We start from the raw sequence: 27,983 nt of genomic DNA on the forward strand, positions 1-27,983 counted from the left end.
AGGAAAGCCTGAAAACAAGGACAAGTGACACTATCCAGAAAATACTTGCGTTCTCTTGTTGTCCAGGCAACATCGACAGTGACTCTGCTGAGCACATGCTCAGCTTTTCATCCAATCACGTTGTCCGGTTTATGTGACGTGGGAGATTCAAAGTTGGTCACAACGTTTCCGTCCGTTGTCCGGACGGAATCAGAACACTCATTTTCGGTCTCTAAAAGTAGTTTAGATTTAAATGTTTTTGAACCGGTAAATGTTATAACTGTTACGGGTAATGGAGGGAAGAGTGATTGGAGCAGGGCCGTACAGGGCAACAAAGCTGGTGAGTAATGTTAATAAATTTAATCAAAAGGCGTTTCGTCTGTTTTTGTTTGTTAGTGTCAGATTTTATTGTTTATCATCGATATCAAACAACTGGATAACGCAGTTCATACGTAAATATAATGGTTAGATATACTGTATATATATTTTTAATCGCATAACTGCCATGTAAATTTTTGTCGCATATCGGTAGCTGTTCGTTTTGACTGTGCTAGCTAGACAACATAGTACTACACGTACTACACTACTCGAATATTCCCAAACTAACGCCCACTTTTCGATAGTTTGCACTTTGCCATAATTACACAAAAATATTGCAGAACAATTGCAAAGTATATTTTGCGAAATTTCTTTTGAAAGTCATTGGTCACATAATACGTATTGATTTAGATTTGCTACGCTTGTAAAAGTAACAATTGAAAACCCTCGAGTTACAAAGTAGTATTAGTAGTAAGTAACAAAGTGTAAAATGATAGTAATAACTTTCTATAGCACCTTAAAAACCAAGTTATAAAATGGCTGTACCTGTAGTACAGCCCTCCGGTGGTCAACCGTCAGGGCCAGTAAAGCCTTCTCTTTAAGGCTGTCACTGAATACTATAAGAAGGACAAACGTACATTTAAAACGAAAGTTATAATACAACTCTGTATTTGTTCCATAAAAATTTACAAAATTATTCCCCACAGTCTTTTCTTTTCGTGATTCTCTTTATAAACCTGCTTTCATTATGTAAATGTGCTTGTTGCATTTTTTATTTTTTTGTCCAATCAAATTTCAACCAACTTTACTGCCCAGTCAATCGAATCTTCCGAGGACCTTCAGAATCAGGAGAGCTTGCTAGTGTTGATGTACCTTTAGAAAGATACAGTTTAGCAATGAGAGTGAAGTTTCACGAGGTAACAACACATCTGTAGCAATCTGCACACATTTTTACATTTAATAATCAGCATCACTGACGAGTAGGGTGTAACTTGGGATTTTTAAAAAATGGTTTTGTCATGTTGTTTGATAAATGTTGATTCTGAACTGTTGCAGATGATCTCCTGTATGAGGTATAGTTGCATACTCATAGATACTTTTCATTTTCACACCGACCACATGTTTTTTGTTTACAACGCCATTTTGTACGGCAAGATCATGTCTACATATCATGGTTAGGAACCGATAAATGTATACTGTAATGTTTTGACTATGGTTATCACTTGATTTTTTATCTTGAAAGTCCTATGACAAACGAACACTGTAACCAGAGGTGATTGAGGCACTTGTGCTGGAGTGACGAATACAGAAAGAACCCACATGTGAAACTCGAGAGCAAGTAAGCTCTCATTTATAGATTGAGCTATAGGACTTCTCCTATATAGCAGTTGTGGTGTAATTGTGATTGTGGCAACGTCAGCGGGGCACGACGAGACAGGACGATAAGAAAGTGAGCTACAGAGGTTGTCGGGTGGAAAAGCGAAATAAATATCACCCACCTTAAAAAGTACAGTTGGACTCACGTCTACGTTATTCTATAACACGACAGCAAGATCATAATATGGTGTCAGAGTGCCGGTAATATAACTACGGACTCACGGGGGGAACACAAACTCACGGAAAAAAAAACGAAGACAACGAGGAGGCGTTCGGTGTTCCAACTCATCCAATCTACCAGATGTGTGGCGGAGATTCAAGCAATACGCCGAACACATGTTCACGAGATTGCTTAAACACAGATCTTAAGAGGAAAAGTGCAGTTTCCTCTTGCTGTGGATCGGCGATAAAGGACGGCATGTCAGCAATACGTGGACACTGACTGGAGAGGAAGATAAGTTGCTAAAAACCGATTACGAAAAAATTATACATAGCCCACTCCCACAAGTTATCAAAAGTGCAGCTGAAGGTTATGGCTAAAGAATCATGAGGTTCGTGTTAGCCACCGCAAACCTGGAAAGTAAAGTTGCTCGTAGGCATATTGACAGCCCAAAGACCTCCATAAAAATATGTAACAAGTGTGGAGGATACCACAGTAAATTAGCTGAATGCCCATCAAAAGGGAAACAATGCCTGAAGTGTCAGACCCTTTTTCTGTCTGTTCGTACAACCATAAGCCATGCAATGAAATATCATGAAGAAAAGGCCGTAAGACGCTTATAAGCAAGCCAATATTCACAAAATGATCACTAAAAAACGCAAGTTGTATTGTAGTTTTGCCGTCCAGTGGGCATCGTAAACAAAAGTCATGTGACTCGTGGAGTGTGTCAGGTTAAAGATGTAAAGGATGACACTGATATAGCCTGTCTGAGGAGGTGCCTCATCAGAATTTTAGTATTCAAATCAGATTGAACCAACCACATAGTACAAGGCTGTCTCTTGTTGCAGGGACAGTCATCTTGTCCCTTGAGCCAAAAAACACCTCCACAGCATGATGCTGCCACCACCTTGGTTCACTGTTGGGACTCTATTGGATAGATGATGAGCAGTTCCCTTTTCTCCACATATAGTGCTAAGAATTAAGGCCAAAATGCTCTATTTTTGGTCTCATCAGACGAAGCCATCTTGGATGTGCTTTTTTGTTTTTTATTTTTTTGTATCAAACTCCATGCGGGAGGGGCTGCAGTGATGGTTTACTTTCTAGGACTTTCTCCCATCTTCCTGGAGCTCAGCCACGGTGATCTTTGGGTTATCTACCATTCTCGCCAAGGCTCTATTCCCCTATTTGCTCAGTTTGGCCGGACAACCAGTTCTAAAAAGGGTATGGTGGTTCCAAAACATCTAACATTTCAGGATTATGGAGGCCACTGCTCTTAGGAACCCTAAGTGCTGGAAAAGTAACCTTGGCCGGATCTGTGCCTTGCAACAATTCTGCCTCTGATATTTTACAGAAAGAAACAGCTACTAATGACATTGGTATCATGATATAGATTCGGAGCATTCGTCCAAAGTTCATAAAATGTCAAAACAGACACTTACCAATGACCGTTAAGCTTGCAGTGACTCTTATATGCCAGCGGATGTCGCTCATGCTCCACCAATCGATCTCAGACGGTTCTTTGAGTTGACGTCATTTGCGTTCCTGCAGATGGCAGCGAATATAAATTCTATTGTGGCTTGTCCAACTACGTAATAAATCCATTGTCATCCATTTATTCTGAACTATCACATTTCCCAAATTCTTCCTCATGAGATAAGTCCCTCGGAAAAGGTAAGTATGGCTGGAGGAAGAGTGATGACCAGTTTATGGCTGGGTAGCATGAACCAGATTTCCTGTGTCTTTTGGAAACGGCTACTCGTTGAGGGTCCAAAGGCAGGAATGCAAAGGTTATCAGCTCCTTGCGGTAGAAGTTGACAGCTGTGCCTCATAGGCGTTTTCGCTTCAGTTTCTACAGTTGAATCCAGAAGTTACATACGTTGTGCAAGACACTTCATTTTTTTTGTCTCACTGTTCAATTCAAATCAGACAATACCTGTCCTTTTTCAGGTCAGTCAGGATCAACAAAATTATTTAATTTTGTTAAATGCCACAACAATGAGAGAATTTTCGAGAGAACTTTTATTCAGTGTCAAAAGTTCCCAATTTTGAACTCAACTTGAAACAGGAGCGGTTTAGTCTGATTTGACTTCAGACTGAGACAAAAATGTAATGTTTTTGCACAATGCATGTAAACGTCTGGCTTCAACCGAGTATATCTAAAGAATTCCTAAATTGACTATCGATGCTCAATGCTAGCATCCCAGTTGTGTTTTCTATTATATGTAGGCATTAAGCCTGCAGGCCATTATTCAGGCAACTTTTTGGGGTGCTTTTAAAAACATGTATTTCTTTTAAATGTTGATTTCGACTTTTAAATTTAAAAGAGTGGCATTAAATAGTTGACCCTGTGACAACATTACACTGGCACAGAACCTTTGGGAAAATACAAGCACAGCACCAGCAAAAAAACCTCAACTGTGCATGAACATCAGAATTTGTAACATGTAGATTAATTTTACACATAATTTGTTAATCCAAATCTTCATATTAATTATATTTGTGTTGTTTTGAGTCTCTCGTTCAATCTGATTATTTTGAGACTCAAATCTTTCTGCAAAAATGAAACGGTCCCTAGCAAAATATCTAGAATGTTCCTGACAGGTGATGATTTCCTTTATTTCCAGTGGAATATTCCTGACAGGTGATATTTCCTTTTTTTTCAGTGGAATGAGACCATTCAACTCTTCCGTGGAGGTATGCCATTAAGAAGACATTGGGCACACTTCCGCTACTATGACTGCAGTTTCTCAGGGTCCGAGGCGGTGGATTATCTCCATCAGCTTCTCCGGCACAATTGCAACTTTGGGCCAGAGGTGACCCGCTACCAGACCTTGCAGCTGCTCAAAAAGTTTCTCAAAGCTCATGTCATTGAAGACATAAAGGGACGCCATGGGACGGAGGACTTTGACGATAACAGTCATTTGTACAGGTACACATACTGGACTGGTTACTGTAGAAAATTTGGATATTTTCCTGATCCCACATAATATTGTATGTGTGAGATACTTTGTGAATAATACCACTTGGCTTAGCTCATTGATGTCTCCTTTTTGTTTTAGATTCCCCACTTTGTCTCCCCTAAAGTCTTTTCCATCGAGATCCCTGTCAAGAAACAGCACTGACCTGCCGAGACTCATTCGCTGGGATGACTACGAAGAACTACCGCAGCAGGAGAACACAGCACTTGTGAACTCTGCGGCCATGGTGAGACAGTAGCAATTTTTCCCCTCTTGGGTTTTTCACAGTGCTACAAATTTGTAAGTTTAAGTCAGAATACAATGTTACAATACTTTGATTAGTTGTTCGACCAACCTCGCTAGGCTACATAACACCTCGTATTAAAGTGTGACCATACCTCATCAAGCCTCCCGTCTTCGAACGAATATCCTCCCCTGTCCTGAGCACCGTTGACCACCAACACACATTTTTTTTGGTCCCTGTTTTCTTCTTATAACACCGTCACGGTGATCCACTTGCGTTGTCATCGCCACGGTAAGGAGTGGATACTGTCGCATTTGAGTTGATAAGATAAATCTCAATAACTGTTAAAAAAAAAAAAAAAAAAAAACGGATGCGGCAGTATCAGCATATGAGATTTTATTGCAGAAGTCTGACATAGTGCAATAGTTAAGGAGGAAATTTGTCTTGTATTCTGATCCTGGCATTATGTATTGTCTCAGATGTGTCGCCTGCCCATGCCACCATGTATTTTTTTTTTAATAACTTCATTGGCCGTCAGAAATGTATAGTTGTAGTTAAAAGATGTGGCAAGACTAAAAAAATACTCTTTTGTATTCAAATATACTTTGGATGATGTCAACGCACAGTAACTGTCTTTTGCAGAACGGATCAATGAGGTCATGGATCGGATCGTTGAATTAAGACATTGAAGCCGATTTAAATGCTTGTTATCGGTCAATACCAACCCTTTGTTTTTTCTAGGATAAGAATGGATAAAATATTTTGTTAATATAGTCAGCTAGAGCATTGGAATGGTGCATGACTGGTTAGCATATCAGCCTCACAGTTCTGACGACCTGGGTTCAAATCCAGGTACTCTGGCTCCCTCCCATTTCCCAAAAACATGATGGTAGGTTAATCGAAGACTCTAAATTGACCCCTCCGTGGATATTGCGCAATCCGCGTCACTGACCAATCAGAGGCCAGAGATCTGCATAAACCAAAGCCCGTTTTTGCTCCCGCCATTTTCTCAGACAACATTGCATGGTCCAGTATAGGTTTAGTTAGCGTTTTATCGCGTATTTGGGTTATTTAACAAAAAATATGGTTAAGAGGTGTAGTCACGGACTTTGTAATAGTGACGACAGGTATCCTGAAAGGCTAGTTGGTTGAGTTCGATTCGTACCCTTTCCAAAACCGAAGACCCAGTACGAAAAATGCCTTCGATGGGTCAAAGTTTGTGGAAGACCGCAACATCAACTAAATCCATCTAATATCAACCAGAACACATATGTTTGCACGAAGGTATGCCCTATATTTGATTTTCAATACATGTCTCGTATAAATGAATTCGAAGTTCTTCGCTCGCATAACACTGCTGCGTGTGAACGATTGACACACTTATTCTTTGTTGAGCGATATTTAGGGATGATCGGACTGCACAATCATATTGATTTCTTGCTGGCTCGCGCCCGAAAGTTAACCAGACTGTGTTTGCACGAAGATATGCCCTAAATTTGATTTTTAATACACGTCTCGTATAAATGAATGAGACGTTCTCCACTAGCATAACATTGCTACGTGTGAACGATTGACACACTTATTCTTTGTTGAGCGATATTTAGCGATGATCGGACTGCACAACGTATCGATTTCTTGCTGGCTCGCGGCCAGAAGCTTAACCAGACTGTGTTTGCACGAAGATATGCCCTAAATTTGATTTTTAATACACGTCTCGTATAAATGAATGAGACGTTCTCCGCTAGCATAACATTGCTACGTGTGAACGATTGACACACTTATTCTTTGTTGAGCGATATTTGGCGATGATCGGACTGCACAATCATATTGATTACTTGCTGGCTCGCGGCCGAAAGTTAACCAGACTGTGTTTGCACGAAGATATGCCCTAAATTTGATTTTTAATACACGTCTCGTATAAATGAATGAGACGTTCTCTGCTAGCATAACATTGCTACGTGTGAACGATTGACACACTTATTCTTTGTTGAGCGATATTTAGCGATGATCGGACTGCACAAACGTATCGATTTCTTGCTGGCTCACGGCCGAAAGTTAACCAGACTGTGTTTGCACGAAGATATGCCCTAAATTTGATTTTTAATACACGTCTCGTATAAATGAATGAGACGTTCTCCGCTAGCATAAGATTGCTACGTGTGAACGATTGACACACTTATTCTTTGTTGAGCGATATTTAGCGATGATCGGACTCCACAAACGTATCGATTTCTTGCTGGCTCGCGGCCGAAAGTTAACCAGACTGTGTTTGCATGAAGATATGCCCTAAATTTGATTTTTAATACACGTCTCGTATAAATGAATGAGACGTTCTCCGCTACCATAAGATTGCTACGTGTGAATGATTGAATGAACTCAGAAGCATGGCGTCTCTCTCAGTTAAGAATGTATTGTATTTAGAATCTATAATATGTCGTTGATTTGAATGAATTCAGAAGCAGTCTCAGTTCAGAATGTATTGTATTGTATTTGCCATTTTTACTGTTTGTGTTACGTTAGCGCACGTGGCGTGACGTCACTTCAGGAGGCTTGGTTAAGTGCCCTGTACGGAGGGGTCAATTGGCCCTCGGTGTGAATATGTGTGTGAATAGTTGGTTGTTTGTGTGTACCCTGTGACTGGCTGGCAAACAGTTCATTGTGTACCCAGCCTCTTGCCCTCCTGTGGGTCATGGGCATACTGGAGCCGATCCCAGCTCACTGGGCGAGAGTGGGGGAAACCCAAAACTGGTCGGCAGCCAATCACAGGGCACATTTAAACAAACAACCATTCACACCCACATTCATGATTTAATATTATGGTTGTCATGATTTATGTACATTAGGTAGATGTACCAAAATGCTTTAACCTGAAAATGGTGTTTACATATCTGTCCTTTTTAATAGACTCCCGATTTTTGGACCAAAAGGCACAGCGTAGCGATTGGGGATGTGCATGAATGCAAGCTCATTCGCAGAAAAGATGTCACTCGCAAGCAGGTGGATCATATCTGGAAATCAATGACAGCTTCACAGTATGTAGTAATCTCGTCAGTGTTGATTATTGCTACTTTGCGTGCTGTTAATTTTCTTGATGTATTATATGATTTGATTGCCAGTTTACAGCGAGTGCTGGGTCTAACAACGTTGGATGGTGTGTTAAATCCAGCTCACATAAAAGGCAATTACATAGTTCACAACGTCTTCAACGTCAATAAGTCAGGCATAGTTGTGTTGGAGAACAATGCTGGTAATAGCATATTCCAGGACTTCAGAATATATTCTGTTTCTGATTAATTACCTGACTGATCACTCTGATTCCTCTTGTCTTCAGATGACATGCCATACTGGGTGATATCAGCAATGAAATGCTTGGCCAACTGTAAGTTGAATGCAATATTTTACTGTAGAAAAAAAAACTGCGGTGAATTGACACCTGTTTTTCAGATTTAGAAGATATATTTGTGACTGACCTTCAGAAATTACAGTATACTGTATACAGAGACCCTTTCCAAAAAATTGAACTTTATAGAAAAGTTTATTTTCATTAAATAAATATTAAATATGGGCAGCACGGTGGATCAGCTGGAAAGCGTTGCCCTCACAGTTCTGAGGTACGAGGTTCAATCCTGGACCCACCTGTGTGGAGTTTGTGTCTTCTCCCTGTGGCTGCGTGGGTTTTTTCCGGGCACTCCGGTTTCCTCCCACATCCCAAAAACATGCAATATTAATTGTACACTCTAAATTGCTCCTAGGTGTGATTGTGAGTGCCACTGTTGTCTGTCTCCATGTGCCCTGCGATTGGCTGGCAACCGGTTCAGGGTGTACCCTGGCTCCTGCCTGTCGACAGCTGGGATAGGCTCCAGCACTCCTGCAACCCTTTTGAGGATAAGTGGCTAAGAAAGTGGATGGATAAATATTAAATAATAAGTCTTCCCCAAAACCCTTGGACCTTGATTCTTGAAGGAAAGGCACTCTCTGTTTTTATTTAAAAAGACGACATTAGACCACTGGCCAAAAGTCCAGTCCTTCTTCTCCTTAGCCAGGTTTTGACACTTAATATATTGGTTCATGTTCAGCAGTGGCTTAACCAGAGAAACCTGACAGTTGTAGCCTCTCTCATGTCTTGAAGCCGTGACTCCGACCTCATTCCACTTTTTCTGGATCCCTGCTAGATTCTTGAATCATCTCTGTTTGGTCATCTGTTTTGCTGGTGCATCTTCTTTTGCCAAACTGAAGCGATTTAATGACACCTGGAGAAACCTGTGCAGGTGCTTTGAGTTTATTAGATGATCAGTGTGTGACACCCCGTTTAAAACATTTATGGCCTGCAAAATTTGGAGTAATTTCTTTACAGTATTCAAATTATTTTAAGTTCTGATTTTTGTCAAGGTTTTTGAAGCTAGGAGCCCACATTATATAAAAATTAACAAATAAGTACTGGAAATGGTTTAAATTGTGGTCTCTGAACCTTTTTGATTGGATATATAGAATCAACTTATCAATGAAAATAAAGGTTTTTGGAAAGGGTCTGTGGCTACAGAAGACCATCCAATTCCTCCATTCTCCATACCACATATCTTTACTTGGGTAGCAGGTTCGTTGGACATTTGGGAAGTTCTTTTTCATGCCGGTCGGCCAGTGACTGAAAGGTAACCAGTTCGAATCCCAGCTTCGACTGTTTGCATGTCGAAGTGTCCTTGACCAAGACAATGAACCCTAATTTGCTCCCAGTAAAACTGGCACCATCTTGCATAGCAACCATTGGTGGATGAATATCTGGGTGAATGTGAGGCTTTGTAAAGTGGTTTTGTGACGGTTTAGATTAGTTTCCGCTCCACAATTGCACCCCTACTGCACAGTGACGTATTGAAAGGGCCACTGACATGTTAAAAACATAATTTTTATTTTCTAAGTCCTCTCCATGTCCCACTTCTTCTTTGCTAATCTCTTTCCTTGGATGACTTCCTGTATTTTGGGGATCTACCACCAAGTGTCCTTCTCCCCTTTCCTACCAGAAGGCACCCAAGTACTCTCCTGCCTGCCTCTCTGAGCACCTTGGCAGGAGTATTCCAGTCTTCTGGGAGCTCTTCCTGTCCATCTAGAGCAGGGGTGTGCAATGTGTCGATCGATCGCGAGGCAGTCTTAGTGGATCGCGGGACGGCGTGCCTAAAAAAAAAAAAAATTTGTCAGCCAATGTTCCCTCTAAACAATTGTGCCCCCCTCTGGGCTGCAGAGTCAAAAACAAGCAATCAAATAAACAAAGTCAACACATAAGTTACAGAATTTACATTCTACCGAAACTATGTTAAAGTTAGTCAAATAAAAACAATCAAATAAACACAGTCGGCACAGCTCATACCACCTGTTTGAAAATATAAAGGATATAGCGATTTAAAGGATATGTGGATGGAAGGGATTCAAACCACAATTGCCCTCACACTCGCACAACCTTTATAGAGCCATGCACATATTTTTACAATTGAAAAATCCCTAGGCACACCAAGAAAAGTAAATGTCACCAAAAATGGATAGATTAATTACTGTATGTACTTCCTGCCATCTAATAGAAGAGGATATTGTGTTCTGTCTGTCATTGTGCTGCAGTGGCATAAATAGATGAATAAACATACATTGTTTCTTGGAAATAAATGGTTTTTTTTTTAGCCATAACATAAAATTGGACAACTTCCCACGGCACACCTGAAGCGGGCTCACGGCACACTAATGTACCCTGGCACACTGTTTGGGAATCACTGCTCGAGTAGTTGAATGTTAAGTCCACGCTCAATGTTTGGTCCTCGTTGTATATTCTTTGTAGGAAATGTTTTTAGCGTGCTAGGCTCACTTAGGCCAAGCACCTTCAAGACGAACAATACGGCACCAATTTGGGTACTAAGATAAGACTTTTTAAATTTCCTGTAAGTCCTCACGGCCCTCGTCGTACAAGTTATGAAGTTACTCACGTTCGATGTTTCTTCAACAGCACGCTTTGATCACAAACGCCTCTCGTTGTTAGGCAGCTAAGCTAAGGTGGTCTGGGCCTATAAGCAAGTTTATGTTGACTTTTCTACTTGCCCAACTTCCTGCTAAGTACTCACAGTCCTTGTTGTAAACGAAACGTGGGTTTTGTCGGTCGTATAAGTACTAACGTTTTGATGATTACCTCCTCAACAAATATTTGATGACATACGTTGCTTGATGTTATCGGGCCAGGTTAGGCTAGGCTAGGCCGTACAGCTTCAACTCAAACGAATACACAGGATGGATTACACAGGTTAGGTTAGATTACACAGATGATGGTTTTAGTCCTTAGTCATCACCAGGGGCGTCCCACGTCGAGTATTCACAACATTCAGTCCAAATTCAGTACAATTTATTTATTGTACGGTCTTGAAGTGAATAATATTATATGTAGTTTTCATAACAATATGTATTTTAAAATGTATATTTGGGTGTCAACGGCACTTTAAAAGCATGGTTGGCTCACATTGGTGTTGAAGGACTTGAATGATAAATATACTCGGTGAAAATAAAGTAATGTATTGACACCATTATCCAAATCCTCACCAAAATTAATTTGATTCTTCCTTGACCAATGTGTCAACTTTTTAGAGCCTTTTGAAATTTAATTTCATAACTGTTGACACTACAGTAATTAAATGGACAAAGGTCTCAGTGGTCTTTGTTGCTACTCTGGTACCTTTGCAGGTTACTGTATTTCTCACTGCCAACTTCAGTGTGTAAAGAACTAAAAATGTCTTCTTTTGTTTCAGGGCCCAATGCCAATGACTCCAAACAACCAGTTTACCCAGGATTTGAAAGGGATGTCTTGAAAACAGTAATTGATTACTATCAGGGACTTAAAGAACCCCTGTTGACTTTTCATCTCTATGAAGTCTTTGTCAACATTCTCAGTGAGTTTTTGTTTTTTAACCAAAGCTGTTTTTATGTAAAACTATGAACACTTTGTTTCATTGTATCCTTTTTTGCCTATTAAATCTTCCCTCCAGGTCTACTCCAGGAACAAGACTTGGCCACTGAGGCTCTTCAAGTCAGCAGTCTTTTGCTGCCACCACCCAATAGAAGGCATCTTCAGCTTTTGCTAAGACTCATGGCGCGGGTCTCTAAGAATGCTCATCTGCCACCACTCAATGACACTATTGCCACCCACACACTGGTATGGATTCTAACAGGAACAGTCCCACTTTCCATTATTAGTACTCATTGTGTCTAGATACCCGAATTCTGACTTTGAGACTATACCTCAATACCAAGCATCTTATCCTCACAATGGTCATGGGATTGCTGGAGCCTATTCCAGTCATCTTCTGGTGAAAGGCAGACTACACGCTGAAATGGTCACTAGTCAGATGCAGACATATAAAACGACTTCAAATACTTATCTATTTTTACTAATTCAAGAAATCTGAGTGAATTTGAAAAATTGTAATAATTGAAATAGACAATTCTTAACATTGATCAGTTACTTTTTTAATATTGGTTCATCTTCATAAGTTTATTAATTTGATAAAAATTTTCTTCAGTACACGTAGATTGATTAACATTAAAATACCTTTCAGTGGGCAAATTCCAGCTCAATTTCTACAGTAAAAATCACTTGTTTTTCTATATATTTTAACGTTATACGTTAAGCATTGTTCTCCTTTGACATTACATTATAGTTTCCCAATAATGGGGAATTTATTTGTCATGATTTTTGGTACAATCATCAAAATGATACATCCATCCATTGTCACCACCGCTTATCCTCATAAGGGCCGCGGGAGTGCTGAAGCATATCCAAGCTATTTTCGGGAAATAGCCAGGGTACACTTTGAATCAGTCGCCAGCCAATTCCAGGGCTCACATAAACAACCATTCCCACTCACATGCACACCTACTGGCAATTTAGAGTCTTCAATCAACCTACCACACATGTTTTTGTGATGCAGGAGGAAACCCACACTGGTACAAGGAGAACATGCAAACTCCACCCAGGCAAAGCCGGATTCTGAACACTAGTCCTCCGGAGTGTGAACTGCTTTTTTTCCCGTGATCTTGTTCTTTCGGTCACGACAAACTTGTGACCATTGATGTGGATAACACGTTAGATCGACTGGTTAACTGTTCCTTGCAGTATTTTCTAACTCTGAGTACAAGCGGTATAAAATATTGATTGACATGCCATGGATGATACTATTTTCAAAATGTTTTTTCCTTGGATTGTGACATTGAACTGTCATAGTTACTGTATGTTAGATGCAAAGCAAGCATGCAGTAAACTGTTTTTGCTAGGTTGCAGCTGGATGATCGATTATAAATTGCTTCCTGAACTCGCCCCCACCTAGATGGTGCAGACCTTCTCTCACTGCGTTTTGGGCTCCCCAGATGAAATGGACTTAGATGAGCTGCTTGCCACAAAGCTGGTCACTTTCATGATGGAGCACCACAACACCATCTTTCAAGTGCCCAATAAGCTGCGCCACCAAGTTGAGGAGCATCTTTCCCACCTCCGAAGAGTTCAGGTCTGTCTCATTTAGAAATAAGTGCAATTTTCTCATAATTATTGGTTATGTCCAACATCAGCTTCCTGCTGCAGTCTAAGATGCAGTTCTTTAGATTTTCCGTCATAAAGTGGTACAACTGACGTATTAGGTTTGTCTCTGCTTTTTAGATGATATGCCTAACAGGAAGAGAAAAAGGCTCACTTTGTTGCTCTTTCCCTCTGGTTGCACACCTACAGTCAATTTCTGGAATTACATGTCACAATAGAGCGTCATCAAATCACGTCACTGGGCGGAAGTGTCAGTCAAACAAACCACTGTTCAATGCTAAATCGATTGGAGGGGACGCGAAAATACGTCTTATAGCACGATCGCTAGAGTTTTGTTCGATAACGTTAAAGATTTAGAAGGTGATAATAAACGAAGGTACGTGGAAAACTTAGAGACACAAGGCATAGAGGACCCATATTTAATGCCGAAGTCGATGTTTTCGCCGATAAGAAATTGGACTGTTAATTCGCTTCCGCTTGACTTGTATAACTGGGTCTACACATGTATCTGGTGAGTAAGTCATCGAGATATACACGGAAGAGTTTGAAAGCATAGAAAAGTCTGGACGCATCAAATACTTTGTTGCTGGATCTGTTCTTAATCAAGGATAAATCCCACATAGCAATAGAGCCACTCAGATTTTTTCAATACAAATAATGAAGGGGAAAAAAAGTCTGCCGAAGATTAATGTGTGGCTGCAACACGTTTTGTGTAAGTTGGAGATGACTCCCTGTCGGTTTTTTTTCTCTTTTTAAATGCATTGTTCTCAAATGAGCCAACTGGGCATTATAAATACTTCTTGAGAATTTGAGATTGAGAAGAATAATTCCTACCTGAAGTGAAGTGATCGCTACACCGTCGTGTTTATTTGGTTGAGGACCATCCATCACGTTTAATTGCCGAAATCCATCAATCTTTTCTCGTCTTTTCAGCTGGTATTCCATAGAATGATCTCTTTGAATGTCTGTCTCGTATGTCGTAACATCCAACAGCACAATAAGTCTCCGGCATTGTGTATATTCTGCTCCGGTTCAATGTCCCCCACACTGTCGAGCAGCTCTTTTTGACCAGCAACATGGCGCCGTGAAAATGGTGACGTCACGTTCACGAGCTCTATCGTAGCATCTTATCATCAAAATGTGTAAAAGTTTTCTTTCTCTTGTAGTCAAACATGGTAACAAAAGCATGTCTTCTTTAGTTCATCGTTGACACATGTACATAACCTCAGTGTTATTCCTCGTAAGGGGGTAATATATCATTTTATGAGAACAAGCTTGCACAGGGTTCGCACGCGGCCTTAAAAGTCCCTAAAAACCCCTAAATTTTCGAAGGTACGTTTAGGGGCTCCTAAAAGTCCTTAAAATCCGCGAAAACCGGTGAAGCCCCTAAAAAGGCCTTAAATTAAAAAAAAATCAAAGGGAGGACCTCTACCGCCAAAATTCTTTAATCTTTAATTAAAAAAAAAATAGCAATCCGTCTGGCGTCCAAAACAGCCGGAAATTGTCAACGGAAGTCACCGTGTTGACAACTAGTCGCCATCTTGTCGATATTCCATTGTTTGTTTCCGTGAGTAGGCATTTCACTTCGTCTTCGTTACGACGTAGCGTAGTTCTTTCATCGATCCAACTTGTATCACGGTGAAGTGCATTTTTCAAGAAGCTTGGGTTGAAAGTAAGGAGTTTGGGAGCTGGGTTCGTCGAGATCTAAAAGATCGGCACATGTTTTATTGCCATCTGTGCAAGCAGAGTTACCAGCTTGAAAAGATGGGCGTCAAAGCGCTGGAGTCGCACCGGAAAAACAGGAGACACGCTGATTTGGCGAAGACTCTCTCATCTTCCGTTGGTATGAATGTGTTTCTAAAATATCAAGATAGTGAAGCATCAACTTCAAGCAGTGGTACTAGCAGTGCATGCGCACTAGGGATCGCAAAAAAACGCTGACTTTCATAACCGGTTTTAACCAAACAGCTGTAGCAAAAAAACGATTAACTGGCTTTAAAACCGGTACCATAGTGGTGTTTACATAATTCACCCGCAGGACCTCGGACTGTTTTTGTTGTTGCTCTTCCGGAGTGACGAGTTCACAGAGTTCCCCCCGTTATGCGAGTAGTGTTTTGATGTCTGCCAATAAAACAAGTTTTGTTCCTTTGTCCGACACTCCGCCTCCGAATCCTTTTCTCCGGCGCTACACCATCGATCTTTAATTTACTCCCCAGTAATGGGGTAGTTTGTATGCAATATTGACAAACAAGCTTGTTGAATGTGGCTTTCAACAACGCACTTGTGTAAGTTAAATTTTTGTTATTTTTTTGGTAAAAATGTTTTAATGTTGACGTTCTTCTTTCGGACTTTCAGAAAGGGCATGAAAGTATACCGAGCGTTTCCTCGATGCCATGTTTGATGTTTCTTTGATTTAACTGAATGTTCTTTTGAGTCCAACTTTACTCTAACAGCGAAAAAATGGAAATGATGTTGAAAAAATAGCCCAATGTGTAGTACCGGAACCGGAAGAAATGATTGGAAATTTTAACCGATTACGGTTTCGGTTTAAAAAAAAAAAAAAGAAAAACGGTTATAACCGGTTATTTGTAACCGGTTGCGATCCCTAATGCACACTTACAGTTGTCCAGCCATCGACTTCAACCAGCCAGAAGTCAGGCGTTATGAACGTAGTTCAATACACGAAGACGGACTCGTTAAAGGCAGACATCGTGTGGACTTTAAAAGTGATCTGCAGCCATTACAATAACAAATCTTGTGAAAATAATTCGAAAGTGTTTGCAGTCATGTTCCCAGACAGTGAGATTGCTAAAAATTACCACTGTGGGGAAAGGAAGACTTCCTACCTGGCTACATTTGGCATCGCTGCCCACTTTTCATCTCTACTGCCTTAAAGCCAAAAAAGCCAGAATAGAGACTGACGTTGTTTCTTTCGGCTTGTCCCTTTTGGGGTCACCACAGCGTATCATCTCAGATGAACGCACATATATGTTTGGCACAATTTTTACGCCGGCTGCCCTTCCTGACGCAAGGGAGTGGAGGCCCCAGTGGGATATGAACCCACAACCCCTGGTTTACCAAACCAGTGCTCTAACCACTGAGTGAGGAGGCAGAAGAAGAGAGGAATCTGAGGTTTATCACCGAGGCCAATGCACTCAGAGGCAGAGCAAAGGACAAGAGAGCCACTTTGGCACCTCTGCTGCAAGAAATAGAGGAGGCACTGGGTAGGCTCAAGGAGCTAGAGTAGAGGTGCTGAAACAGACATCAGTCGAAGACATTTGTGTATACAGTTGCAATTGTAGTTAGAATCTGTTTTTCTGTATACTGTTATGTGAAGACGTTGACAATGGTCATATCAATGAGAACTACCACAAGGGGCGACAGGTGATCACTGTCACAGGTACTGAGGTACTGGAACATTTGATGAATCAAGAACGGTTGATGGCACCAATGGGTGAGTCTTTTTTCCTTACTCTTGATTTCCCACGATGGCCCAAAATTTTTCGTGTCGGCCCTAAATTTTTCGTGTCAGCCCCTAAGAATGCCCCTAAAAAGCCCTTAAATTTTTTTGGTCAGACTGAGTATGAACCCTGTTGCATAAAATATTGGAACTGGAGTTTATTTAAGCATTACAGGCACACATGTTAAATAATTGCACAGAACAAAGTCACTTGAGATGCATTTTTTTGTTCTTCCCCCCCCCCCCCCCCCCCCCATCAGATAAAATATGCAGGTTCTGATACAGACTTCAGCACATCTCCAGCTTTTTATAAACAGATTAGCAAGGTGGAGTCGGAGGAGCCGAAGGTGATCGGTACCCAGACTCCCCTGCAAGACCTACTGGAAGGCCTAATCTCGGACAAAGAACTTCCCTTCAAGGACAAAAGGAAAAGACTTAAACAGGTATGCATTCATGTGAACAGATAATCTTATAAAATACTCATAGAAACGTCCTTCCATTTGACTTTGGTACATTATACAATACTTGTTTCTTTTCAGTTCCAAAAATCATATCCTGAAATCTACCGCAATCGATTCCCCTCTGAGGAAAGTAGAGCAGCTGTCATACCTCAGAAAACCCCTCGGCTCAAACCTCACGTCATGTTTTTCAATCTCAAGAAACCCTCAAACCCTTTTCAGAGGAGCTGGAGTTTTAGGGCATAAACTACACCACTTGAGTCTGGTTTAGTTTTAAGCGTGGTGACTTTTTTCCGAGTCTTCACATCAGTGTGTGTTTGGGGAAAAAAAAGTTTCACAAACCCTCTGATGAAAAAGTTTAACGAAAAGTTTGGAAAAGGTAGTTGGTCATTATGCTCTTTCAATTATATTCATTACGGGCCAATATGATCAACTCATGGGCAGGTGCAGCCGCTAAAGGTTCAAATATTTTGTGGTAGCTTGACTAGCAGCTAGGTACTGGGGTGGGAAATTGCCAAAGTAGGAAAATAACTTTAACTCATTTTCTCTTGGTTATACTTGAACACTCAGTTCAGTATTAGGTAATAACTACCCAACTACAGTAACTATGGACCTTTCCGACCTGTCAATCACTATTACAATAATAGCCAATCAGATAGCCACATTGTCTTAACCCCTGGCTTGACACGCCCCTCTTCTCATCATGTCCCACAAGCAATGCTGGTTATCAGTCGCGTGCACTTTGAAAAGTTAATGTTACAAAACAAATTTGGTCCTCAGATGCGCTTGGGGAACGTCCAATTCTGATGAAAGATATCCAGCTAGGTTACAAGGGGCCCACTTAATTCATTGTCCAAGGTCTAAAACACAGTTGAAGAAGTGTCTATGATGGATTAACGCTCGTGGAAGAGCACGCATTTTACAACTAAGTGTGGACAATAACAAACACAAGGCTATATGCTCGAAGGTAAGTAAGGGTGAAGTATCTTCTCTTAATTTGATTTCACTATTATCAGAGCTTTATACATTGCAGGAGAACAACTATCCCTTTGTTAGTGTATCACTGACCTGCTGAATGAAGTGTGTAATGTTTTATACCGAAGAGTCGGGTTAGTGATACGTAAATGTGCGATGTCATGCAAGAGAAATGTCTATTTGCCTATTTGTATCACATTGGTCTTTTAGGACAGAGCACTGGGTTCCATCACGAGCCAAGTCAAACGAATACACCCACTCACTTATAAAGACTCGTGATCCTTCCAAGTAAAAAGTACTCACCCTGCTTTACATGTGCAGTTCGATTCCACTATTTTGTGCTGTTGGATTTCAATATGATGTTTGTGCGGCGTCAAACTTTTTTGCATCGATCAACATTTCGCTGTAACACTGACATTGCGTCCTGCCCCGTCCAAAATAATTCCGTTAAAATATCCTTGCTTGAAATAGTTGAGACCCTCTTGGACAACTCTAGCATATTTGGCAAAAAACATACCGCAATGTTACCGGGAATACGCAACAGAGAATCCATTTCAAACCTGTTCTGTTCAGTCGCCATTTTGGAAGATTGTGGGAGATGGAAACTGTCGCAAAGGGGTGTGGAGCTGAAGATCGCCAGTCGGAAAGGTCCATTGTGGTTTAGAAGGCTGAAATTAAACATTAAGAAACCTGCAGCAGATGAAACCACTAACGACACTGGAAATAACAAAAAAGAGATTGTTTGATCAATTAATTAAAATCATGTTTACAATTAACGAAAACAACCACTGCTATTTGTTACATTGAGTTATAATTGCAGGTACCTGCTAAAATGTTATGCAAATTTAAATTGTACTCGGGTAAAATTATTGCATTTCAAAAATATTTGAGTGTTACTGGGTCTAAACATTATCACGTCAAAATCAATACGTTTATTTTAAAACACTGTTGCATTCGGTAAGAGAACTAGTATAGACTGCATACATTTTTATGTTAGGCCGATGTTAACTTTCATTTGTAATAATCATGATGATCAGCTTTTTTAAAGTTATTTGATGCAATGTGAACTTATGTTTTATAATTGTCTGCTTTTACCTGCAAAGTGTGTCTTTCAGCAGTTAAATTTTAAATACGCAATGACAGATACACTTTCTAATTGAATACTGGCAATTTACAAAAATTCTCCCAACATATTCTTTAGATCTTGTATGATGTGCACGCTCAAAACATTTTCCTTTTTTGTTCACATACCAGAATATACTGTATGTGGTAACTTTAATTGGTACATATTTCAATGTATTATGAACTAAATTATTTGTAACTGCTGTTTTGTCAGTCAGATTCACTGAAAGTGTTGTTTCAGAGATGTTTTATTTTTATAAATGTATCTTTCTTGATTACTACTCTAAAATATTTGTAAAAATAATGCTGGAACAACTGTTACACTTGAACTTTGAGTTTGCTGAAAAGTGAAACATTATTTGATGTCTTAAATGTATTTTGTTTTGTCCTCTAATATCCCGATTTGAGATTATATTTGTATTTCTTACTGTAGTATCAAAGCATAACGATGGAATTTTCTTTGAACAAAAAGAAATATCCCTGCAAGATCAAAGTCTCACTGTACATATGTTCATACCTTGATTAGATATAGGTTATATTGAGATTGTATTTTTCTCTCATTTACATTTTTTCCAGGTATTGGATCATAATTGCCAAAACTCTTTAGGCTTTATGACATAAATCTGTCCCATCAGGGCATGAAAGGTAACCCTAACGCCATCAAGTGAGATGCAAGTTATTCACTAATATGGTATTTAACTTTGTCTGTGCTGTGTGCCAAATATTAACTATGATCCATCCATCCATTTTCTTAGGCGCTTATCCCCACAGGGGTCGCGGAGAGCTGTAGCCTATCCCAGCTAACTTAGGGCAGCAGGTGGGGTACACCCTGAACTGGTTGCAATCACAGGGCACATTGAGACAGACAACCATTTACACTCAGAATCACACCTAATGGCAATTTAAAGTCGCCAATTAATGTTGCATGTTTTTGGGAAGAGGGGGGAAACCGGAGAGAACCCACACAGGCACAGGTAGAACATGCAAACTCCACACACACACACACACACACACACACACACACATACAAACTGTATGTATAGAAAGAGAGAGCGAGACGGCACCTTGGTGCAGCTGTAGAGCTTGGACATCACACTTCGGAGAACCAGGGTTCAAATCCCGGCCCAACCTGTGTGGAGTATGCATGTTCTCCCCGTGCCTGTGTGGGTTTTCTCCGGGCCCTGCGAATGGAGACTGAATTGCCCTTTTTGTGTGATTGTGAGTGCGACTGTTGTCTCCATGTGCCCTGACAACCTAAACTAACAACCACGGTATAGTGTACCCTGCCCGATGACAGCTGGGATTGTCTCCAGCACTCCTCCAACCCTTGTGAGGAGAAGCGGCTCAGAAAATAGATTGATGGATGGATATAGATAGATTTCACTTATTAGCAGTGAGGCTCTGTGAGTTGCTATCTTTGCATCATATTGTGTTATGCTTGTTCAAACTGTTTCTCAGTAATAGGTTTCTGGAGAAAGACTTGTAGCTGTAGCTTTTGAAAGGTTCACAGTGCCCATGTACAGTATTACATGATCATACTGACCTTAAACCAAACAAAAAGAGAGAGAAAATATTCCTCTGCTCTGTTATGTTGTTCAGAAATATTTCTAGATTTTAGGATTCGTCACGAACAACACATGAACTTAAGAAAGCTAAGCAGGTAAATTATCATGTTTCAAACATTGAGTCTCATGTGTTCTTTAGAGTCATTCATGAATTTATTGTGATGATAACAATCACGTTTGCAGCATGAGCCTCTTCTACCCATGTGGTACAACCTTTGATTGAGTCAGTCAAAATGATTTTCAAGACCGCATTTCGCAATGTTAATCTTAAGGGAAGAGTTTTATGAACGAAAATATAAATTATAGCTTCCTGTCTGCCAAGTCGTCGAGGAAAATGAATTTACAGATTAAGGTATGTTTAAAAAATAAAAACACAAAAAACTGCCAGTCAAATATATATGTAGATAACAGAATAGCCCAAGATCACTCACATCATTAGCTCAAAGTGCTTCAGCCCCTGAAGTACTCGATAATGATAGAGACTATTACAGGGTACCATCCAAACAATTTTTTAGGTAAAATTGACTTATGCGGCTAAACAAGCTTCACAAAAAGGTATCTGATTCTTTCTTTTTGCTTCTAATGCAAGTGTAGAAAACCTGCAAAGGGAGAACATCCAAAGTTCACACAGGCGAGGCCTGATTTGAACCCGGTTTTTTCAGTGTGTGAGGCATATCTGCTAACCAGTCATCCACTGTGCCACTGCTTACAGGCCTAGCATCTTGATTTTTTGTTCACAGGTAGATGGCTAAGGTAGAGGGAAATATTACAAAGATGTATCCATTTTCTTAACTGCTTATCCTCACAAGGGTCATCAGAGTGCTGGAGCTGTCATCGGGCAGGAGGCGGCGTACACACCCTGAATTGGTTGCCAGTCATTCACAGAGAACATGGAGACAGACAACTGTTGCACTCACAATCACACCTAGGGGCAGAGTGTCCAATTAATGTATGCATGTTTTTGGGATGTGGGAGGACTCCGGAGTGCCCAGAGAAAACTCACGCAGGCATGGGGAGAACATGCATACGACAGACAGAAATGGCCGGTATTGAACTCTAGTCCTCAGAACTGTGAGGCCAGTGCTTTACAGCTGCTCCACCGTGCCGCCAATTACAAAGGGGTATGTAGCATTATTCATAAATGCAGCCCTATGGGGGCACAAGCCAGTGCAATCAGTAGGCCGGTCCCAATCCAGGATAAATGTAGAGGGGTGCGTCAGGAAGGGGATCCAGCGTAAAACTTTGACAAACAAAAATGAGCGTCCATCAAAAGAATCCCTCACCGGAACGGTTTTGGCCCAGGTTAACAATGCCCTCCCCAAGCACTTGTAACCTGCAGGGCATCAGTGGAAATTCAGCTACTGTGGGTGGAGGACAAAGAAGAGGAGGAAAGTGGATTCGTCGGCAGAAGCAGAAGAGGAATGTGCAGAGCCTACAACTGAGTGTTGGGACTTTGAATGTTGGGACAATGACAGGAAAAGCGAAGAAGCTGGTTGACATGATGATTAGGAGAAACGTTGAAATATGTAACCGAGAGAGCAGGTGAGTAGGTACTAAGACTAGAAGTTTAGGGGCAGGTTTTAAATTATTTTAGCATGGAATAGATGGGAAGAGAAATAGAGTAGGGGTTATTTTAAAGCAGTGATTTCCAACCTTTGTAGAGCCAATGCACATATTTTACAATTGAAAAATTCCACGGCACACCAACAAAAGTAAATGTCACCAAAAATTGATCTATTAATTACTGTATGTACCTCCTGCCATCTAATAGAAGAGGATTTTTTTTTGTTCTGTCTGTCATTGTGCCTCACTGGCATAAAAAGATGAATAAAGATACATTATTTCTTGGAACAAAAGTTTTTTTAACAACTACATAAAACTGGATAACTTCCCACGGCACACCTGAAGAGCACTCATGGCACACTAATGTACACTGTACACTGTTTGGGAATCACTGTTTTAAAGGAAGAGCTGGCTAAGAATGTCTTGCCTCCAAGAAGACGAGACTACTACAGCCAAAGTGATTGCAGAATCAGGCAGGCGAGTACTTGGGGTGTCTTCTGGAAGGAAAGGGGAGAAGGAGACTTGTTGGTAGATCCCCAAAATACAGGAAGTAATACAAGGAAAGAGATTAGCGAAGAAGAAGTGGAACACTGAGAGGACTGCGGTGAGGCAACAGCACTACATTGAGATGCAACATCAAGTTAGAGATGGCGAAGGCTAAACGAGAGGCATATAATGACGTGTACACCAGGTTGGAGATGAAAGAAGGCGAAAAGGATTGCTTCAGGTTGTCCAGACAGAGAGATAGAGATGCAAAAGAGTGCAGCACATAAGGGTGATTAAGGATAGAGATGGAAATGTGTTGACTAGTGCGAGTAGTGTGCTAAATAGGTGGAAAGAACTAATTGAGAAGTTGATAAATGAAGATAATAAGAGAGAAGAAAGCATAGAAGAGGGAAGTGTGAAAGACTAGGAAGTGGCAATGATTAGTAAGGGGGAAGTTAAAAAGGCATTGAAGAGGATGAAAAGTGGAAAAACAGTTGATCCTGATGACATACCTGTGGAGGTATGGAAGCAATTTGGAGAGGTGGCTGGGGAGTTTTTAACCAACTTATTCAACAGAATACTAGCAGGCGAGAAGATGCCTGAAGAATGGAGGAAAAGTGTGCTCGTTTCCATTATTTAAGAACAAAGGCGATTTGCAGAGCTGTGGGAACTATGAGGTTGTTGGAAGTTGATGAGCCACACAATGAAATTATGAGAGCGAGTCGAGGGTATACTCATGACAGAAGTCAGTATCAGGGAGCAACAGCATGGTTTCATCCTTATAAAGAGTACCACATGCATTATTTGCCTTGAAGATACTCGTGAAAAACTACAGAGAAGATCAGAAGGAACTCCACTGTGTCTTTGTGGATACAGAGAAAGCCTATGACAGAGTACCAAGACAGGAAATGTGGTACTCCATGTGTATGTCTGGTGTTGCGAAGAAATATGTTAGAATAGCACATGACTTGTATGAGGGCAGCAGAATAGTGAGATAAATGAGGTGTGCCGTTGGTATGGCAGAACAATTTAAGGTGGAGGTGGGACTGCATCAGGAATCAGCTCTGATCCCCTTCGTGTTTGCTGTGGTAATAGGCTCACAGATGAGGTTAGACTTGAATTTCCTTGGACCATGATGTTTGCACACCTGCGGCTCGCTCTCCGTAATTAGGACAGATACAAATAGGACTCCTCGTAGTACGTTCTGGCCTTTGCCAGATCGTTGCTCATGCCTTGTTCCCGCACTCCTCTGATTCCGTTCCTGATCTTCCATGTATCGACCCCTGCCTGCCCACTGACCTGCCTCCTTCTTACTGCTGCTCCCGCTGACTGCCTGCCTGATCCTCGACACTGGACTGAATAAATACGTTTCCTGAACTGCCTCTACGTCTCCCGAGTCGTGCATTTGGGTCCAACCCCATATTCTGGTCATGACAGAACAAAAATCAAGTGGGACATAATCATGCATAATGACCCAAACGACACGACCAAAATAATGAAGCAGTTCATCAAGGGAAATAATTTAGTCCTGTAGATCAGGAGTTTCAAAATCAATTTACCTTGGGGTCGCTGGAGGCAGAGCCTGGTTGAGGCCAGGCTGCATCTCGACGCGCATGCACATACGCGCGATTTAAATTAGAAATGTAGAAAAATCCAATCATCTCAAATTTGTTTTTTAACTAAAAATAAGATCAACAAGAAAGCTTGTGTAAACAAGTTGTGTACAAAACTACTAATAAAACTCCATGGGAACACTGCTGTAATTTTTCACTCACTGAAAAATATTTCTCTGCTTGCATCAAGCCTGGTCGATGTCACGCCCCCGAGAGCCATACACCTCACTGTGAATCGTTGGTTCATCATCTCTGCAGACAACACTAAAAGTGCCATTTGGATAAAATTTGAGGGACACAAAATATCATCTTGGGGTCTGAAAATGGCCACCAGTGGTCACCAGTTTGAGACCCCTGCTTTAGAATTTCACTTTTCAGATTCAAATCCTATGCATTTCATCTGCTAAAGAAAAGACTGATATGAGTACCCCTCTATTGCCCTAAACAAAAACCAAAATGAATGTAGATTTCTTCAGGATGGCGCCATGTTTCAGAGAACTACTGTGTGTGAAGAGAAGTGAGCGCAGATTGTTGCACCTGTCTTAGCACAGGCAGGATTATCGTGACCACCAGAAAGTCTATTTTAAAGCACCAGCCACAGCAACATCTAGATTTTATTCTGATAAAATAATAACACAAAACAGTGGTTTTCCATAGGAGATCACCTACTGAAACCCCAGATCTGTAATGTGCCACCACACCGAGAAGCAGTGTGATGGGCTCCTGGACTTCTTTTCCAAGTGGAATCTATCTGATCCGCCTTTCCTGCACCTTCCTTCTCAACACCAGTACACACTGATCCTGTGCCGCTTACTACTACTTCACAACTCACTGAGGTACTGTTGCAAGAGGTAGTAGTCATCTTAAAGGGAATGAGAGGCTATAATTTTCCCCCTGACCCTCCCCAGTGTCATTGCTTGAGCCCACTTGTCACTGCTATTATAAACAATTCTCTTCACAGTGTTCAAGTTCCCCACAGCTCTATAAAATTCAAACTATGCATTCATTATTAATCTGTCCTTCCTTTCCAAAGTTTGGGGAAAAACTTGTTGCTCCTCAACTTCACATTCAATCTGCATGAGAACTTCCAATCCAGTGGATAAAATGAAGGCATGTCTGCCACCAAGTCCTCTACAAACTCTGCCTACTTACCCACCAGTGTCTCCATGGCAATGCCAGCTCATATCTCAACTAGCTTCTCACCTAATACAGTACCCCAAAGTGCCTCCAGTCCACCAGAGCCCACTCCCTCAACCATCCCAGGACTAAATTTGCCACCATGGGAGACAATGCCTTCCAAGCAGTTGGACAATACTCTGAAATCCCTTCCCTTTAGGCTAAAAAAAACATTTATATTTAAAACTGCTTATTAACTTTTTAACCAATAATGGGGATTATTATCTAGTAGAGAGTAACCATCTGTGTGTTCCATATGTCTTACAGCCCACAACAGTCAATTATTATTTTTTAAATTATAATAAACATTTTCCCTTGAAAAATGTTCACACTAATCAAATAGACCTCGCATAATACTGTACATGATGCCAGGAAATTGTCCCCACTGGTGTGTGAGCAACAAAACAAACTATAGGTGGATCTTAACTGATGGGAACCTTCTCTTTTATTTTTCACAACTCATTGTGAGTGCAAAGGAAGTCTAAAACATCAGTTCATACTTTCACTGAGAATGAAGACAAACCTCCTTTTATGGAAATGCAGTTAAATGGAATGAACAAAGAAAATTTCAATTCAAAGTAAACACAGGGGAATTTCAAACCACAGACTCAAAATATTTTTTGGATGGGAACACATACTTTAATACACACACTACATAAAGACATAATTATCCTGAATATTACAACAACAACCACAGATTTGGAACAGTTTATGTCGAATAAAAAGATTTTCTGTCACAGCACAGAGAGAAAAAAAAAGATGTTTATTTGTAGCTCATAACTATGCTACTTATAACAAAGAACATACAAGCTGCACATACATTAACTCTAAGGTACCTACAGCTACAGAGTCGTGAAACAAAATCAAACATTGAACTAACTGACCACCAAAAATAATTGTGTGTATGAGTTTCTCACCTAGGACCAGTATATTTTCTCTATTTTGATTTGACAGTATTTACAGAATTGTGGCACTATCACAAAAACATTACATCTGCTTGAAATCTTCATCTTCAAGATTAAGAATATATTATACAATGACATACAATCAATATTACAGTCAGGATTGATTTGGAAATAGAGCTACAAGGAAGGGTTCTGAGCAATTATCTGGTCGAGTCCAAGAGCTTTGCTCAGTGAAGTCAAAATACTGTGACACATTACATGACATTGTCCATGTCCTTAATATTTAAAATAGATCCTATTTAATAAGCACTTACTGCATGAACAATCATGTCTTTTTAGAAGCAGTGTGAAAAAGAAAATGAGCACTAAAATTTTCTCTGGACATTTTATGTATGTTAATTACGGTAGATGGCTTATCATCTCCATAGATACCAGCCGCATCCTCCCTCCTGAAACCTCACTGTAACATCACAAGACTGCGGGGAAATAGTACACAAAGGTACGTAAGCAATATATCACATTCTAGTGCTCATTATTGGATGGTGCAGCAACAAGTTACAAAATTGTTCCATTGATGAACACTCCATATTTTTTTTTCATGAAATAAGCATTAAAAATTTTGTTTTTATTAAATGAAAGCAATGCAAAGCGGTGCAGTGAAAAACTGTAGAGCGTCGGCCTCACAGTTCTGAGGTCCGGGGTTCAAATCCTGGCTCCGCCTGTTTGGAGTTTGCATGTTCTCCCTGTGCCTGTGTGGGTTTTCTCCGGCCGCTCCGGTTTCCTCCCACATCCCAAAAACATGCAACATTAATAGATATTCGGCCCCTAGTTGTGATTGTGAGTGCAACTGTTGTCTGTCTCCATGTGCTCGATAAGATAGAGTTCTTAACCACAAGTTCGCAGGGCTGCCTTTATGAATTTACCATTTGATGAGACAATTAATAAATAAATTAGTACATGGAAGAAAAAAAGACTACATTCTGAGCTAGGAAATCAGGAAGTGACAGTAGTGCCACTGAAAACCTGGAAAAGCATCTTCATAAATCAAATTCACCCAAATTCATTCAAATA

The 27,983-nt window shown here is 40.6% G+C and overlaps 1 protein-coding gene and 1 long non-coding RNA gene across 5 annotated transcripts in view; one reads left to right on the plus strand and one right to left on the minus strand.

Moving 5' to 3' along the window:
- Nucleotides 1-8,402, minus strand: part of LOC133501263 (uncharacterized) — a 52,509-nt gene extending 44,107 nt beyond the window's left edge. The window contains exons 1-3 of the long non-coding RNA XR_009795141.1: nucleotides 8,334-8,402; nucleotides 5,190-5,376; nucleotides 3,274-3,376 (exon numbers count right to left, since the gene is read on the minus strand). This is a non-coding gene — a long non-coding RNA (uncharacterized LOC133501263). The remainder of the gene's footprint in view (nucleotides 1-3,273; nucleotides 3,377-5,189; nucleotides 5,377-8,333) is intronic.
- depdc1b (DEP domain containing 1B) lies at nucleotides 177-27,914 on the plus strand. 4 transcript variants are annotated; one of them, XM_061820889.1, is made up of 11 exons: nucleotides 177-319; nucleotides 4,498-4,763; nucleotides 4,894-5,038; nucleotides 7,940-8,067; nucleotides 8,152-8,282; nucleotides 8,367-8,414; nucleotides 11,809-11,949; nucleotides 12,046-12,212; nucleotides 13,384-13,560; nucleotides 17,310-17,492; nucleotides 27,341-27,914. In XM_061820889.1, exons 1-11 carry the CDS (start codon nucleotides 272-274, stop codon nucleotides 27,485-27,487), a joined length of 1,581 nt encoding a protein of 526 aa, XP_061676873.1. In that variant the 5' UTR covers nucleotides 177-271; the 3' UTR covers nucleotides 27,488-27,914. The 4 variants fall into 4 exon arrangements, with proteins under 4 accessions (XP_061676873.1, XP_061676875.1, XP_061676872.1 ...); XM_061820891.1 differs by lacking the exon at nucleotides 27,341-27,914 and adding an exon at nucleotides 25,489-25,752; XM_061820888.1 differs by lacking the exon at nucleotides 27,341-27,914 and adding an exon at nucleotides 17,589-20,539.
- The last annotated feature ends 69 nt before the right edge of the window (nucleotides 27,915-27,983 follow it).

The sequence above is a fragment of the Syngnathoides biaculeatus genome, chromosome 5 (genome assembly GCF_019802595.1).
Source record: "Syngnathoides biaculeatus isolate LvHL_M chromosome 5, ASM1980259v1, whole genome shotgun sequence".
NCBI classification, from domain to species: domain Eukaryota; kingdom Metazoa; phylum Chordata; class Actinopteri; order Syngnathiformes; family Syngnathidae; genus Syngnathoides; species Syngnathoides biaculeatus.

Bases quoted from the DNA above. Each gene is read 5' to 3' on its own strand.
- depdc1b (XM_061820888.1), top strand. From the start codon at position 272: ATGGAGGGAAGAGTGATTGGAGCAGGGCCGTACAGGGCAACAAAGCTG. The intron at 320-4,497 runs GTGAGTAATGTT...CTTTTTTTTCAG, and splicing joins CGTACAGGGCAACAAAGCTG to TGGAATGAGACCATTCAACT. The intron at 5,039-7,939 runs GTGAGACAGTAG...CCTTTTTAATAG, and splicing joins TTGTGAACTCTGCGGCCATG to ACTCCCGATTTTTGGACCAA.